Source organism: Oncorhynchus kisutch, linkage group LG18 (assembly GCF_002021735.2).
Source record: "Oncorhynchus kisutch isolate 150728-3 linkage group LG18, Okis_V2, whole genome shotgun sequence".
NCBI classification, from domain to species: Eukaryota; Metazoa; Chordata; class Actinopteri; order Salmoniformes; family Salmonidae; genus Oncorhynchus; species Oncorhynchus kisutch.
Genome location: NC_034191.2, coordinates 64,813,849 through 64,830,851, shown reverse-complemented (window position 1 = coordinate 64,830,851; position 17,003 = coordinate 64,813,849). Strand labels below are relative to the sequence as shown.

Sequence of the window (17,003 nt, the reverse complement as noted above, 5' to 3'; positions counted from 1 at the left end):
TAAATAGAAAAGAACGAAGGATAGAGGAGGAGAGAGATCGAGAGAGATGGAATACAGGGAGGGAGTTTGAATAGGGGGGAGAAAGTTGAGGCGGATGGAGGGAGAGATAACTATACACAAACAGGAAGTTTGACTAAACCATATACTCATGTACGGTATATCCACAAGGGTAATAAATAATAATGTAGTCACTACAGATATGTAGATATGGATACTCTGAGATCCAAATAAGGAGATATATAAATAAAAAGACAGTATGATTTTTTAAAAGTATAATCCATAAGGGACAAAACACATACTTTAGCTGGGAAATGGATGATGAATGATGAGAGAGAGAAATAAATATTCACATACACACACATAGTTACTCATATACAAATGTCCATTTGTATAAAACAGAAAACAGTGCAGAATTTCGATAGCAATGTATTACAAATGACGGCCCGGCCGTACGGGCTAACTGGAAAGAAATGATGTGACATTCAAAACCACAGGTGATATGAGCCATGTAATGGTTACATTTCCGGCTAATTTAAAAAAATGCTAAGAGCATTTTAACAACAGGAGAGAGAAGGCTTGATGTGTCACTGCTTTGGCGGGAACTGAAATAGCGTCTGCCCTTCTCTTATTGGTAACTGAACCCAGTCGACGGTCTAAATTGGAAGACATCTCAATGAGAGAAACATACTCTGGTGAATGGAGAGAGAGAGAGGGGGGGGGCAGAGAGAGAGAGGGGGGGAGCAGAGAAAGAGAGAGAGAGGGGGGGGGGCAGAGAGAGAGAGAGCAGAGAGAGGAAGAGAGAGAGAGAGAGAGAGAGAGAGAGAGAGAGAGAGAGAGAGAGAGAGAGAGAGAGGGGGGGGGGGGGGAGCAGAGAGAGAGAGGGGGGGGGAGCAGGGAGAGAGAGAGAGGGGGGGGAGCAGAGAGAGAGAGAGCAGAGATAGGAAGAAAGAGAGAGAGAGAGAAAGAAGGGGGAGAGAGAGAGAGAGACTTTGGACTTTTTGTCTTTCTTTAATGATACATCCTCATTTCAATTAAAACCTCACCACCCCCACCACCCACCTTCAAAAAACAAATATCCCTGGTGCTGTATACTCACCTTGCCCTCTACCCCACGATACAAAACAACAACATACATCTCAATAATCAAAACCTAACTACTTCTACAATCATATATCCAACCCATCTTCCCCAGCTAAACACACTATATCTTCTGAAACATCTCCACACTTTTTAATAATTTTATAGAACTCAAATTCAACCCTAAGGCGTGCAGAGACCATCCCATTATAGTAAAGGGTAGTAAAGGGTCTGTTATCCCCCCACCGTTGACCCTGCTCCTCCTTGTTAGCCAAATAGCCAACTTTGCCTGAGCAAACAGAAAATTCAACAACCCACATTTGCCAACCAGCTACTAGTGGCCAGGCTCCATGTAGAACCCTCCACTGGAGGTCCCCTGACCTCTTTGGTACTGGGAGTTTGTAAAGCCCCCTCCATCTAAAACCCACCATACTCTCCACCCCACATACTCCCTGCCACTGATGTGCCTTTACTCCTGTTAGGCTCCTAATGTTCCTCACCTTAATGCAGAGCTTGTAGAAGGCTTTGCCTCCCACCCCCTCAGAGGCTCGGAGTGTTAAAATCCAACAAGTCCTCCATCCCCCTTGCCAGTCCCCAGTCTCTGCCGTCACCTTCAGTGGCGGAAACATTGGTGGCCCCTCCCCCTTTGGCCGCTCAAACATCCCCATTACCGTCTCACAACACACACATTACCGGTTGTATTGTTCAGTTCTAATGTTGTCATTCTGTCTTTTTAGTTTTTTTTTCTGTACTTTTTCCAAACATTTTCCACCGTACATTATTACTCTGAGACAAGTTATTCTGGGGTTTTTGGGCGCTCATTGCTTTTCCATTCTATGCTCTAATGACAGGGTTGTATAACCGGAACGCCCAGGGGGGCCGAAATAATGCAATCAAGTACATTTCGTGGAACATCAAAGGGGTTAATAACCCGGTGAAGCGTAAGAGGGTGTTGACACACTTAAAGGGTTTGAATGCAAATGTTGCATTTATACAAGAGACTCACTTGAGGACTGGTGAGCAGCATTTTAGGATGCGTAGGGACTGGGTTGGTCAAGTGTTCCACTCTAACTTTCATAGTAAATCAGGAGGTGCTGCCATTTTGGTTGATAAAGCTACTCCCTTTGTAGCTTTTGAGGTTATTGCTGATCCTAAGGGACGATACGTCATAGTAACCGGTAAACTGTTTTCTACCCCTCTTGATTTGGCTAGTGTTTATGCTACCAATTGGGATGACACAAGTTTCATTTCTTCCTTTTTGTCTGCTATACCCAATTTAGATTCTCATTTGTTGATTTTCGGGGGGGATTTCAACTGTAAAATGTCCCAGTTCTAGACAAGTCCTCACGAACAACTACAGGCCCATCTAAATGTGCCCTACTTATTTAATTCTTTCTTCAGATAATCCTTTCTTCAATGTTTGAGGCCTGGCATTTCCTACATCCTACAGATAGACAGTATTCCTTTTATTCTCATGTTCATCAAACAAACTCCCGGATTGATTACTTATTTTTGGACAAAAAACTTCTTCCTAACCTTCGGCAGTGTACTTACGAGAGTATTGTTATTTCTGACCATTCACCATTAGTGTTTGAACTAGAGTTTCCCCACCGACCTCCTATGTGTTATCAATGGCGTCTTAAACCCATTTTACTCTCAGATAAGGAGTTTGTCAATTTCATTTATTCTGAAATCACCTTATTCCTAGAAACTAATTCAACACCAGGTATGTCCTGCTCTACCATATGGGAGTCTCTCAAAGCATACCTACATGGCCAAATGATTTCTTATACAGCCAACCAAAACAGAGTTCGCTCTCAGCGACTTCAGGACCTGAGCGAGTCCATAGCCACATTGGATGAGAAGTATCCTACAGATCCTTCCTCTGATCTGCATAAACAGCGCCAACTACTCCAATCTGAATTTGATGAACTTTCTACCAGGCAAGCTGAACAGTTACTCTTGCGAGCTCGGTACAGAGTGTATGAACAAGGCGACAAGGCCAGTAAACTCCTTGCACATCAGATCCGTAAATATGAGGCCTCACGTTTAATCCCACAAATAAGGACCCTATCTGGTGCCACCACAGTTATACATAAAGAGATCAATGATCAATTCAAACAATTTTACTCTGCGCTATACACCTCTGAATCCCCTCAAGACCCTTTGCTGATTCCTTCTTTAATGGCTTGAATATGCCTTCAATTGATACAGACTCCCATGACTGTCTAGAAGAAGAATTTACACCTGAGGAGATTGCAAAAGCAGTGTCCACATTGAAAAGTGGTAAATCACCGGCTCCGGGCGGTTTTCCAACAGAATTTACAGGACGTTTTCTGGTCTGCTTTGGCCATTCTTGTCTCGACTATTTGCAGAGTTTTTACAGGACGTTTTCTGGTCTGCTTTGGCCATTCTTGTCTCGACTATTTGCAGAGTGCCTTAATACCTCAAAGCTACCGCCTAGTCTTTATCAGGCTTCAATTTCATTACTATTAAAGAAAAACAAAGACCCCCTGGAATGTGGATCCTATCGCCCGATCTCGCTTTTAAAGAGATTTGGCTTTGGCCCCAAATTCATTGCGTGGATAAAGATTCTTTATTTTTCCCCCATGGCTTCAGTACGGAGTAACAACTTGTCCTCTATTTTCCCTTGCACCGTGGATACAGACAGGGTTGTCCACTCTCCATCTTGTTGTTTGCTTTTGCAATCGAGCCTCTCGCCATTGCACTATGCTCTAATGATGCCATTCAAGGAATAATCAGGACGGGCTTAGAGCAGAAAGTCTCGCTATATGCTGATGACCTCCTTTAGTTTATCTCTAACCCTGATACCTCATTGCCACGTGCCTTATCTGTTCTTAAAAAGTTTTGAACAATCTCAGGGTACAAGCTGAATCTAGGCAAGAGTGAGCTTTTTCCTGTAAACAAGGGTGCTTTAAAGTGCTCTTTTACAAGTTCTCAGTTTAGGATTGTCCGTGATCAATTCACCTACTTGGGAGTTAAAGTGACAAGGAAATATTAAAATTTGTTGCTCTAGCACAGTTTGAAACAATCTTTTACTCGTTCTCTTATCGGAAGGATTAATTCCACTGGATTTATTTCACTGGATCAAACATTCATGCATTTTATTTGGGATGGCAAGGTACCACGGATTGGTAGAAAACATTTACAGAAGCCTAAGTCATTGGGGGTTTAGCTCTACCAAATTTTCAGACATACTATTGGGCTGCAAATTTCAGAGCCCTTCTGTACTGGCTGAAGACTGATCCTACTGGCCCTAGACCACTATGGGTCCAGATGGAGTCTGAATCGTGTAAACCTGCTGCACTTTCTTCTGTGTTGTGTTCGTCTCTCCCAGTGTCCCGAGGAAAAAGGTGTGTCAACCCAATTCAACCCAATTGTAAAGCAGTCTCTTAAAATTTGGAATCAGTTCCGTTCAGCCTTTAGCCTCCAAGGCTTTTCTCTATCAGGCCCAATTAATCATAACATTTTATTTTCTCCATCCCTGAATGATGGAGCTTTTGCCATCTGGCACTCACTAGGCCTCTCCTCAGTAGCCCATTTATTCTTTGATGATACATTTGCCTCTTTTGCTCAGCTACAGGAAAAGTTCAACCTCCCCCAATCCCACTTTTTCTGCTATCTCCAGACTAGGAACTTTGTCAGAGCTAACACACCTGAATTTCCCCATAGGCCTGCGAATACAGCTATAGAGACCATCTTGGAGCTGAACAAGCTTCCTAGGGGTGCAATTTCAGATGTATATGCAATCATTCATGACTTACAGAACCCTTCTTTGGTGCCTTTAAAGACTCGATGGCAAAAGGATTTGGGGGAGGAACTTGGGGAAGACACCTGGGAATCTGTGCTGCACAGGGTGCACTCGTCCTCTTTTAGCACTAGACACAGCCTCATTCAATTCAAGGTGGTTCACCGTATCCACTGGTCTGGGGCCAAACTTGGAAGAATATTCTCTGATTTTGATCCTACCTGTGTCAGATGTAAAATGGAACCAGCCACACTGTTGCATATGTTTGTCATAAACTGTCAGGTTTCTGGGAATGAATATCTAAATGTTTCTCTGATATATATGACACTGTTATAGATCCGTCTCCCCTTACAGCCCTTTTTGGAGAACTGCTCATAGGTACCCCCCTGTCAAGAATCCAGTCGGGCACTGTTGCTTATACAACTCTTTTAGCTAGACGGCTAATACTACAGAACTGGAAGATGGCAGCTCCCCCATCTTATAAATATTGGGTGAGAGATGTGTTGTGCTCTCTGAAACGAGAAAAAATTCTATCAAATTCACGTGGGAACCCCAAACTGTTTAATGAGGCTTGGTCTCCATTCCGGTCTTACTTTAAACAGTCCATCCTCTGATGGCATTCCTATTAAAACCAAAATAAGTCTGTATTTGACCCCCTGTGACTTAAGGGTTGGATGAGCCTTTCTTTGTGTTTTTTTCTGGGGGGAGGGTGGGCATTAAGGTTGATGTGCTTATTGATTGTGACCTGCGGATGCCTTGTTCATCTTGCCCGGTCAGAGGCTAAAATGTGAGCTTGTTTTTCCTTGTTTTTAAAATGTTTATTTTTACATTTTGTTCACGTCTAGATAAAATTATTATTATTCCTTTTTTTATTTTAAAGCATTGCAAACGTTTTATTTTTGGTCCAGTGGATGGTCGGTCTGTGGCCATGACTGTCTGTGAGTGGTTGCATTTCTCCCCTATCCCTTGACTGTTTACAGGAACAATGGTGAGGTGTTTGCTCTGTCCCTGTACTATAGATTGCCCTTTAACCTCTGTAGCCTTCTGCCTGGTGTGTTTAACTTGTCTAAAGTATAGTATCTTTAAAGACATTTTTTTTAAATGTATTATTTGTATTTTTTCTAGTTGAGTATATTATTTATATTGCTTTGTGTTGTCTTGTCTGTGTGTGTGTGTGTGTGTGTGTGTGTGTGTGTGTGTGTGTGTGTGTGTGTGTGTGTGTGTGTGTGTGTGTGTGTGTGTGTGTGTGTGTGTGTGTGTGTGTGTAAAACGTAATAAACAGAGTTTTCAAAAAAAAGATTGGGTCAGTCAGTGGTCAGGTATTCTGCCACAATGTTATGGAAGGTTTGGAAATAGCTTCCTTTTAGGTGGTTGTGGAATTTACAACGTCTCTTTTCTGGATTTTGATCATTAGCGGGTATAGGCCTAAAACTGCTCTGCATGCATTAGTTGGTGTTTTACGTTGTACACAGAGGATATTCTTACAGAATTCTGCATGCAGAGTCTCAATTTGGTATTGGTCCCATGTTGTGTATTATTGGTTGGTGAGCAGACTTGTGTCTCAGATTGTTCACAGCTTTGTGGAAGTTACCTGTGGCACTGATGTTTAGGTCGAGGTATGTATAGTGTGTTGTGTGCTCTAGGGCAACGGTGTCTAGATGGAATTTGTGTTTCTGGTCCTGGCGACTGGACCTTTTTGGAACAACATTATTTTTGTCTTACTGAGATTTACTGTCAGGGCCCAGGTGTTGCAGAATCTGTGCAGAAGATCTAGGTGCTGCTGTGAGCCCTCATTGGTTGGGGACAGAAGCACCAGATCATCAGCAAACAGTAGACATTTGACTTCAGATTCTAGTAGGGTGAGGCCAGGTGCTGCAGACTGTTATAGTTCCCTCGCCAATTCGTTGATATATACTGTATGTTGAAGAGGGTGGGGCTTAAGCTGCATCCCTGTCTCACCACATGGCCCTGTGGAAAGAAATGTGTGTGTGTACATGGATTTTATAATGTTGTATGTTTTTCCCCAACACCACTTTCAAATACTTTGTATAGCAGACCCTCATTGAGTCAAAGGCTTTTTTGAAATCAACAAAGCATGAGAAAACTTTGCCTTTGTTTTGGTTTGTTTGTTTGTCAATTAGGGTGTGCAGGGTGAATACGTGGTCTGGAATATCTACAGCCTAAGAGATGGTAGTCATTTTTGTTGTGCAAGAACTTCCTTTCCACTCCTCCTCCCCCAGCAGCCGCAGGTCACCCAGCCTTAGTAAACCTGCTGCCATCAGTCGCTTCTGCAGGGTGGCCGATTGAACCGATCTCAAAAGTATGACTGAATTGTGGAAGATAGGCTCCTCCCACACCGACAGCCCTTAGCAGCTGCAAGGCCCTCAGAACCGCAGTGAAAAAAATCTGAGAGACCTGCTGTACTCAGCCTCTCCAGCCTCATGAGGAAGATCTGCCAGTCCAACCCTAATCCACCAGCTCTCCTCAGCAGCACGCATGCTGGTTCTCTCCAGCCGACCTCAGTATGGTACAGCAGTCTCTGCGACGCCTATAGTCGGAATGCAGCCACCCTGCTCTCCAATTCCACCAGGCCCTGTCCTCTTTCGTGGAGTGCCAGAAAAAAATCTGCCAGCTTGCGTTGCAGGTCTTCGATCAGACCGGCAAGGGGGGTTGAGGACAGCCAGTTTATACCACAGGGAGGATGCTGCCAGGTTGTTGATTATCAGCACCCTCCCGCTATATGACACTTGGGACAGGAGCCACCTGGCCAGTCTTGACACCACTGCCTGTGACAGCCACTCCCAGTTCTTCTTGACCCACCTCTGTGAGCCCAGGTACACCCCCAAAATGTTAAGCCCTTCACAACCCCACTGCAAACCCCCTGGAAGCAGAGGGGGGGGGGGGGGGGGGGGGCTATCCCTCCATGCCCCACATAACAGAGCTTGCTTTTGCCCTAGGTCACCTTAGCTGACAAAGCTCCCTTGTATACATTCAGACTAGTCTCTAGTAGCTGCATATCCTGCCCATCCCTGCCCATCACAGAAACGTCATCTGCATACGCCAACATTGATATGTCTGTCCAGCACATTCCCTGCAGTCTCCTGCGTAGGAGGCCCAAAAAAGGCTCAATGGCTAGTGTATATAACTGCCCCGATAGATGGGAATCATTGTCTGATGCCCCGTCTAACCCAGACTGGCCTACTGAGCCCCACTCCCACCTTGACCATACATGACGCCCCAGCATACAACATCTTCACACAAGAACCAAAAACCTTTCCCCAAACATCACATTAAACAGATTATCATGGTCCACTCTATCAAAAGCCTTCTCTTGGTCTAAAGAGACCAGTCAGAGTTCACACTAGAAACTCTTGATAAGTCTAACATGTCCCTTATTAAGGACAAGTTGTCTGCGATTGAGCGACCCGGTACGCAAAAGTCTGGTCCTTGTGTACTATAGAGTCTTTATTATTCTCCGAGAATTTTTCAAATAAAACTCCTCTGGAAGTCCTTCGACCCCCGGTGCTCGGCTGGGGGACATCTGGGTTATGGCCTCTGCCAGTTCATGGGACAACAGAGGAATGTCCATTTCTTCCATCAGTGCCAGAGAGAGCTTACAGAGTTTTGCAAACAAAACCTGACCACACATAGGATCACACAATTCTGCCCTATACAACTCAGTATAAAACTCCACAGTCTGCTCCGGCATCTCCCCACCACAGAGGTCACCCGCCCATCAGACAGCCATAGACAATGCCTACCCTTGGCTTCACCGCTCTGTCTTTCCAAACCAAAGAAGAAGGAGCTGGGAGCATCCATCTCCTTGAGCATGGAGAACCTAGCTCTTACAAGTGCTCCCTTTGCTTTAACCTGGAAAAAACTGCCAAGGTCCCTACATAATTCAGCTAAATTAGCCTGGAGGCCTACATTGCCTTGCCACCCACACCAGCTCTACTTCCACTTCACTGATACTACGCTCAAATTCCCCCAATACTCTCCTAGCCTCTGAGGATGAGAGAGCTGTATACTGTTGACAGAAAAGCTTAATTTGGACTTTTCCCGCATCCCAAAATTGACTCAGACTCCTCTCTGTGCTGCCCACAACTTTCCCAAAAAGTCTGGAAACCTGAGCAAAAACTGGCATCTTGTAAAAGCTTTACATTAAACTTCCAATAGGATGCCTACAGCGGTCCTGGTTAAATAGACAGCCGAGCCACGGTTATGTGGTGATCCGAAAAACACACCGGGAGAATGGTAGCGCCCAACAGCCTATTGCTCTGTCTGGCTACTTTCACCCTAGTCCCAAAGACCTTCACCCATGTATGCTGTCTTGTGATGTCTAGATCTCCAAACATCCACCAGGTCGAACTGCTTAATGATGTTGCTTATCACCCCCACTGAGCCTGAATGATGTTCCTCCCCATTTCTATCTTTCGTAAAATCTATCGTACAATTCCAGTCCCCGCCAACCACCAGTATCTCCTCATGCGCTACCTGTGAGACTTCCTTTCTAAGACACCCAAACGACACCCTCTCGCTCCCTTTGTGAGGCACATGCACATTTATTAGGACAAAACCCCTGTTTTTAATTTCTGCTTCTACTACAAGTAGTCTATCCCTACACACCTCATTCGAGGAACACATTTTTACAGTCAGATCCGGTGCAAACAGGACTGCCACCCCTGCACTAACATTTTCTACATGGCTCAGCACACTTGCCCCTTTCCATCATTTTTTATTTTTTATTTTACCTTTATTTAACTAGGCAAGTCAGTTAAGAACATATTCTTATTTACAATGATGGCATACACCGGCCAAACCCGGATGACACTGGGCCAATTGTGCTCCGCCCTATGGGACTCCCAATCACAGCTGGTTGTGATACAGCCTGGATTTTCACCAGGGTGTCTGTAGTGACGCCTCTAGCACTGAGATGCAGTGCCTTAGACCGCTGCGCCATGGGTGTCCCGCGTCTCCGGCAGAAACAAAACCTGTACTATTTTTGTTTTACATATTCATCCAACACACTCCTCTTTCCCGCATCTCTGGTGCCATTTATATTGAGCGAGCCTACCCGACGAGTCTCCATAAGAAGTGGGAGAAAAGCCAACAAAGACAGAGACCAATTGTAAAGCTAAAAAATCCCAGTGCCAGATAAGAACTATTCATCTAAAAAGCATCTGAAGGTAGACCCTTACGCATGGTTGTGACCCACTTCCTCAACCTCAAACGTTTGCTGGGTGAGAGGACACCATGCCCCTCATTTTTCATAGCATGTTGTACTGATCTTACAAAACTTTCCCGGATCGCAAAAAAAGCTTCAAGATGAACCTTTTCCCCTTTAGTCTCATTCAGGAACCTTGGCAGTTCCCTCACTGTGCACTTTGACCCTGTCAGCTCTGGACCCATTGTGGAGGAGTCTGAAAAGAAAGCCTCCTCATTGTCCTAGTCCTCAGACTCATCTTCCTCCTCCTCATCTCCATCTCCCATCCTGACCAGCTGCCCTTTATCTAAATTCGGAGCCTCCTCCCAACACCAGGCAAAGAATCCTTAGTGCCTTTGAACACACCAGCCTCTCCCCTCCCCCCACCTCCTTTCTTCTCCCCCTTTTCCTCTTACACTTGACAACCTCCTCCACCACCCCTAGCCACTTGCCCTTCCCCACTTTACTCTCCTCATCCACTCGCATAACCTGACTAGGCCCATCCTCATCTACAACACCATCCATGACATGACTAGACCCAGCCTCAGCTACACCACCATCCATAGCCTGACTAGTACCAGCCTCATCTACACCACCATCTATAACCTGACTAAACCCATCCTCATCTACACCATTTCTAGCATGACTAGGCCCAGCCGAATCCACACCACCATCTATAGCAGGGGTGGGCAACTCCAGTCCTCGAGGGCCTGATGATTGGTGTTACACTTTTTCTCTATCCCTAGCAAACACAGCTGATTAATCAAATTGCATTCTAAACTGAAGACCATGATTAGGTCATTATTGGAGTCAGGTATACATGAATACATGACCACCGTGTCTGACCCAAAAGGAAAGAAATCTTTGAAAGGTGTACAAACTCAGTGAGCATAGCCTTGCACAAGAAATGGGCAACTGGTGAAGAACAAACATAATTCTAAATACAACCTATGTTTATTTATTTTCCCTTTTGTACTTGAACTATTTGCACATCATTATAACATTGTACATAGTCATAATATGACATTTGTGTTAGCTGGTGCTGGGGCAAAACTGTGACACCAATCAAGCCCTCGAGGACTGGAATTGCCCACCCCTGATCTATAGCATGACTAGGCCCAGCCTCTGCTGCCTGCGTCTCATGGCCCCTGCACGTTGACCTCGATTTCCCCCACTGGTGGTTGTACCCTCACCATGTCTATGGCCTTTATGTGGGCGCTCTTATGTCCCAAATCCCCACACTCAAAGCACCGTAGACTATCTGTGCTGGCTAACCCCGCGTAGAGCCCCTCCCCATGCCACACTTTAAATGCACATTTAAATGTTGCTAATTGTTATTCAGAAACATGAACACTTGCCTCTGGAACGAAACAACATGCTTAAGGGCATCTTCTGAAAACCTGACAACAGTACACAAAAAATGCTAGCAAACTTATCAAACCAACTCGGCTCTTTCCGTATCTGATCATCCGTAATATACTGAGGCAGATTCGCAACTACCACCCTAGTCGAAGGAGTCGAAAGAGGAGAAATCGGCACCAACACATCTCTTACAAATATTCCACTAGCAATCAGCATACCCAACAAATGTACTATTTTTATGAACACAACCACCTCTTTGTTCATTCTGGACGCGGAATGTATAAATTCAGCTCCTACCTTTTCGCCGACCATGAGCAGAACCTCCATCTTAACTCCAATCTCAGGAACACACTTGAATCCATGCTGTAACAACAGTGTTTCTTCCGAGCTAGGCTGCGAAGCCATCGTGTACACCACACCGTTCAAAACCCCAGGAAACTAAAGCTCTGTCCTCTTCTTCCCTAACTTTAAACAAACAAACAATGGGTACTAAACTAACCGTGGGGTAACCCTCCACCATAGAAAATAAAAATGTAAAGAAAAGACCAAGGAAAGAATCAAGAAAATGCCTACTGTTTGCTGATGATCTAGTGCTTCTGTCCCCAACCAAGGAGGGCCTACAGCAGCACCTAGATCTTCTGGACAGATTATGTAAGACAAAAATAATGGTGTTCCAAAAAAGGTCCAGTTCCCAGGACCACGAATACAAATTCCATCTAGACACTGTTGCCCTAGAGCACACAAGACACTATACATACCTCAACCTAAACACCATAGGTAACTTCCACAAAGCTGTGAACAATTTGAGAGACAAGGCAAGAAGGGCCTTCTATGCCGTAAAAAGCAACATAAAATTCTACATACCAATTAGGAGCTGGCTAAAAATACTTGAATCAGTTATAGAATCCATTGTCCTTTATGGTTGTGAAGTCTGGGGTCCACTCACCAACCAATAATTCACAAAATGGGACAAACGCCAAATTGAGAGGAAGTATGCAGAATTCTGCAAAAATATCCTCTGTGTACAACAGAAAAGGGACGTTAAATTCTACAACCACCTAAAAGGACAACAACAAAGCCATCACCTTCAAAGAAATTCACCTGGAGAAGAGCCCCTTAAGCAAGCTGGTCCTGGGGCTCTGTTCACAAACACACCCCACAGAACCCCAGGACAGCAACACAATTAGACCCAACCAAATCATTAGAAAATAAAAAAGATAATTACTTGACACATTGGAAAGAATCTACAGAAAAAAAACAGAGCAAACTAGAATGCTATTTGGCCCTAAACAGAGAGTATACAGTGGTAGAATACATGACCGCCGTGACTGACCCAAAAGGAAGGAAATCTTTGAAAGGTGTACAAACTCAAGAAACGGGCAACCGGTGAAGAACAAACATCATTCTAAATACAACCTATATTTATGTTGATTTATTTTCCCTTTTGTACTTTAACTATTTGCACATCATTATAACATTGTACATAGTTATAATATGACATTTGAAATGTCTTTATTCTTTTGGAACTTTTGTGAGTGTAATGGTTACTGTTCATTTTTATGGTTTATTTCACCTTTGTCTATTATCTATTTCACTTGCTTTGGCAATGTTAACTAATGTTTCCCATGCCAATAAAACCCTTCAATTGAATTGAGAAAGGCAGAGAGAGAGAGAGAGAGAGAGAGAGAGAGAGAGAGAGAGAGGGCTATATTGAATATCTATTAGAAGATATTAACATCCTCTTTTATTGTAGGACTGATAAAGCAGTGTGTAATCTGCTAATGAAATTAAAGGTTAGAATAGAGGGATGGACAAAAGAGTGATATTTAGCTGCTGTGGCAAGGGGAGCTAGATAAAACAATTGTCTGTGAAAAAAAGTGGGGAACATACACTAGGGAACATCACATCAATAATAATGTATCATTTCACGGCCTCAGTGGAATTGTATCGGCAGACATTTCTATTGTTTCTCACTGATGAGATGAAGTGCATTGTTTTGTTCTTGGGTTTGAAATGTGCTGTAGATGGGGAAGGAGCAGAATGCTTCCATTCTATTTCAGTTCTATTTGTACTTTTAATGCCTAAAAGACACATTCGGTGAGCATGGTGACTAAGATTTATTTTACTTCACCAAAAACACACCTCTTTTCAATATTGTTTATTTCCACAGGGAGTCCAGTCCCAAACACCAGATGGTTTTGTGAATAGGTTGGTAGAGCTGTCTCCTTTCTACCAACTCACTGTGGTACACATTACACCTTGGAACAAGATCCTATCCAAATCTTAACCACAAAAACATGTAAAATACAGTATGACTTCATCCCTCCTCTAAGTTCTTTGAAAGTTCAGTTCCATGTTGAAGAAAACCATGTTAATCCCAAAAGCCGATTATAGTAATGTATGGGAAATAAATTTATGCAGCTTCACAAAAGCGTCATTGCCTTTGCAGTCATTTTGTCCCCAATATTCCAGTCCTGTCCAACAGTTACGTGCATTTGGACTGCCAGACGTCAGTCTGTTGTAATAGCCATGGAAGTCCTACAATAATAACCAAATGGATCACAGTTTGTCTGGGCAACACAGGACTCCATTGTTCCGCTGGCCAGCAGGTCGTTATTGGAACAGAATTCATTCTCATTTCCAATGATTTAACTGGCTACATAAAGGTTACATAAGCAAATACACGCTCCCTTCTTGTCTTTGGCAGTTGTGTCTGAGCAAATAACAGGTGCTAAGAATAGCCAGAGCACAGGCGGCGACACCAGAGCACAGGCGGCGACACCAGAGCACAGGCGACGACACCAGAGCACAGGCGGCGACACCAGAGCACAGGCCACGACACCAGAGCACAGGCCACGACACCAGAGCACAGGACACGACACCAGAGCACAGGCCACGACACCAGAGCACAGGCGGCGACACCAGAGCACAGGCGGCGACACCAGAGCACAGGCCACGACACCAGAGCACAGGCCACGACACCAGAGCACAGGACACGACACCAGAGCACAGGCCACGACACCAGAGCACAGGCGGCGACACCAGAGCACAGGCCACGACACCAGAGCACAGGCCACGACACCAGAGCACAGGCCACGACACCAGAGCACAGGCCACGACACCAGAGCACAGGCGGCGACACCAGAGCACAGGCCACGACACCAGAGCACAGGTCACGACACCAGAGCACAGGCGACGACACCAGAGCACAGGCGGCGACACCAGAGCACAGGCGGCGACACCAGATCACAGGCGGTGACACCAGAGCACAGGCCGCGACACCAGAGCACAGGCGACGACACCAGAGCACAGGCGACGACACCAGAGCACAGGGCCACGACACCAGAGCACAGGCCACGACACCAGAGCACAGGCCACGACACCAGAGCACAGGCGACGACACCAGAGCACAGGCCGCGACACTAGAGCACAGGCCACGACACCAGAGCACAGGCCACGACACCAGAGCACAGGCCACGACACCAGAGCACAGGCCACGACACCAGAGCACAGGCCACGACACCAGAGCACAGGCCACGACACCAGAGCACAGGCCACGACACCAGAGCACAGGTCACGACACCAGAGCACAGGCCACGACACCAGAGCACAGGCCACGACACCAGAGCACAGGCCACGACACCAGAGCACAGGCGACGACACCAGAGCACAGGCCACGACACCAGAGCACAGGCCACGACACCAGAGCACAGGCGACGACACCAGAGCACAGGCGACGACACCTGTAATAGTGTCTGTAACCAACCGTCATCAGAAGGAGACAGCCAGTGTTCTCTGATCAGTAGAGAGTGCCCCTTAGGTCTGTCGGTGAACTTTAAAGATTCTGAATAACTAATGCTTTGGTGTGTGTGTGTGTGTGTAGGTGTTCGCCAACAAATGCAGTGGGCTGTCTAGTAGTGCCAAATAACCTGTTGAACAGGGAAACCACATACAAGACTAGACCAGCACTCAACACTGCCAATGGTCACTGCCCCAGAATGGATGTCTGTCAGATACACGTCAATTACCGTTTCATTAAGCGGGGTCGCCGTGAAATCAATCCCCCGGAATTGGGAGTGGACAGAATGAATGGGGCGAACTGTTGCGAGTTAGCTAATGATCGCGAAGACAGAGGAGATTGATTGAGGCTTTGCTGGGGAGAGAATGCATTTCTCTTTGTGTGTGTGTGTGTGTGGGGTACAGTGCATTCTGGGTACTCACAGGGCACTTAGTGATGCTCTGTTCCCATTGGCTCATGCTGACGCTCTCCTCCAGTGTGGTGCACTTCCTCAACACCAGGTCCCAGCCACAATACGGGTCCCTCGCCCCCACACACGCCCTGACAGAGAGGAGACATATTGACTGATTAATTGATTAATATATTAATTAATGAGAGAAAAGGCGAGAGGGTGTGAAAAGGTTAGTCCTCAGTCATGTTCTGATCTGTAAACTTTTTAGGAATAAGCAAGACTATCACAAACTGTTATCACAGTACACATTTGTAATGGGACCAGTCTAATACCAGCTCAATCCCCTTCTGGCTTTTCCAGGTCTCTGTTTAGGAGGCATAGAGGTTTCCAGCACAATAAAGTACCTGATGTCTCTCTTCTGTCATGCAAATAAGAGAGCCGTGTTACAACCTACACTCATCTCTGAGACACAGACAGATGGTATTAGCTATAGTAATAGTCTGTCGAATATAATAGTGATAGATTGTGTACTGACACACACTCGCTCGTCTGTCAGAAGAGAAAAAAATAACAGTTTATAATCTACTCAGGTGTTACTGACCCAGGTGTTACCCTCCATCTCTAAATCTAAACCAGAGAATAACGTATGTCTATGTGAGATGAAAATTGTAGATTGGTTTTCACCTATTTGCTGTGGTTTCTCCAAATCTCTTCATTGGAGTCTGTCTTTGTAAATCATGCATTGCGCTCAAAATGGCACCCTGTTCCCTATATAGTGCACTACTTTTGACCAGAGCCCTATCAAAAAGTAGTGCCCTAAATAGGGAATAGGGTGCCATTTAATACACAGTACGTCTCTGTGAATCACGTGTCTACTGTTATCCTTGGCACTGTGTTCATATCCAGGCCTCTGCTCTGAACGATCTGGTGCCTCTGTCAGAAACTCAATATGTCTCATTAACATACTCCCACTACAATAGCCACAGCAGCTGATGGGACAAGAAGGCAGACCAACACTATATTACATTGGCATCATGCCAGGCCCACTATAATTGGATTAATTAACAAGTAATTAGCTTGTAACAACTATGAAACTACATGCAGTTGTGGAGAAGTAGTGTATGTGTGTGGGTCTGTGGGTGGGTCTTTGTCTGAAACCTAATCTCTGGTGGACAGATTCTCATGGACAGATGAAACGTTGAGAATCTGTCAAGGCACACATATAATTATGTGATTACGAGCAGCAGTAGTTTCTGGTTTTGGGTTTTTGTGATTGATTATTTGGATGAATCAGGATTGAGCAAAGGTGGTGCTTAAGCTGGTGCAATGTTATTCAAGCCTGTGATGAACGGTTTCCACTAGATTCCACAGCAACAAAGTCAAAATTGGCTATATTGTAAAA

At 45.1% G+C, this 17,003-nt stretch overlaps 1 protein-coding gene across 3 annotated transcripts in view; it reads right to left on the bottom strand.

The window, feature by feature from the left end:
• Positions 1–17,003, bottom strand: part of sema5a (sema domain, seven thrombospondin repeats (type 1 and type 1-like), transmembrane domain (TM) and short cytoplasmic domain, (semaphorin) 5A) — a 198,121-nt gene that overhangs the window by 67,608 nt on the left and 113,510 nt on the right. For all 3 annotated transcript variants that reach the window (XM_031796477.1, XM_031796475.1, XM_031796476.1), the window contains one exon: positions 15,633–15,750. In XM_031796477.1, coding sequence (XP_031652337.1) covers positions 15,633–15,750 — 118 coding nt within the window. The remainder of the gene's footprint in view (positions 1–15,632; positions 15,751–17,003) is intronic.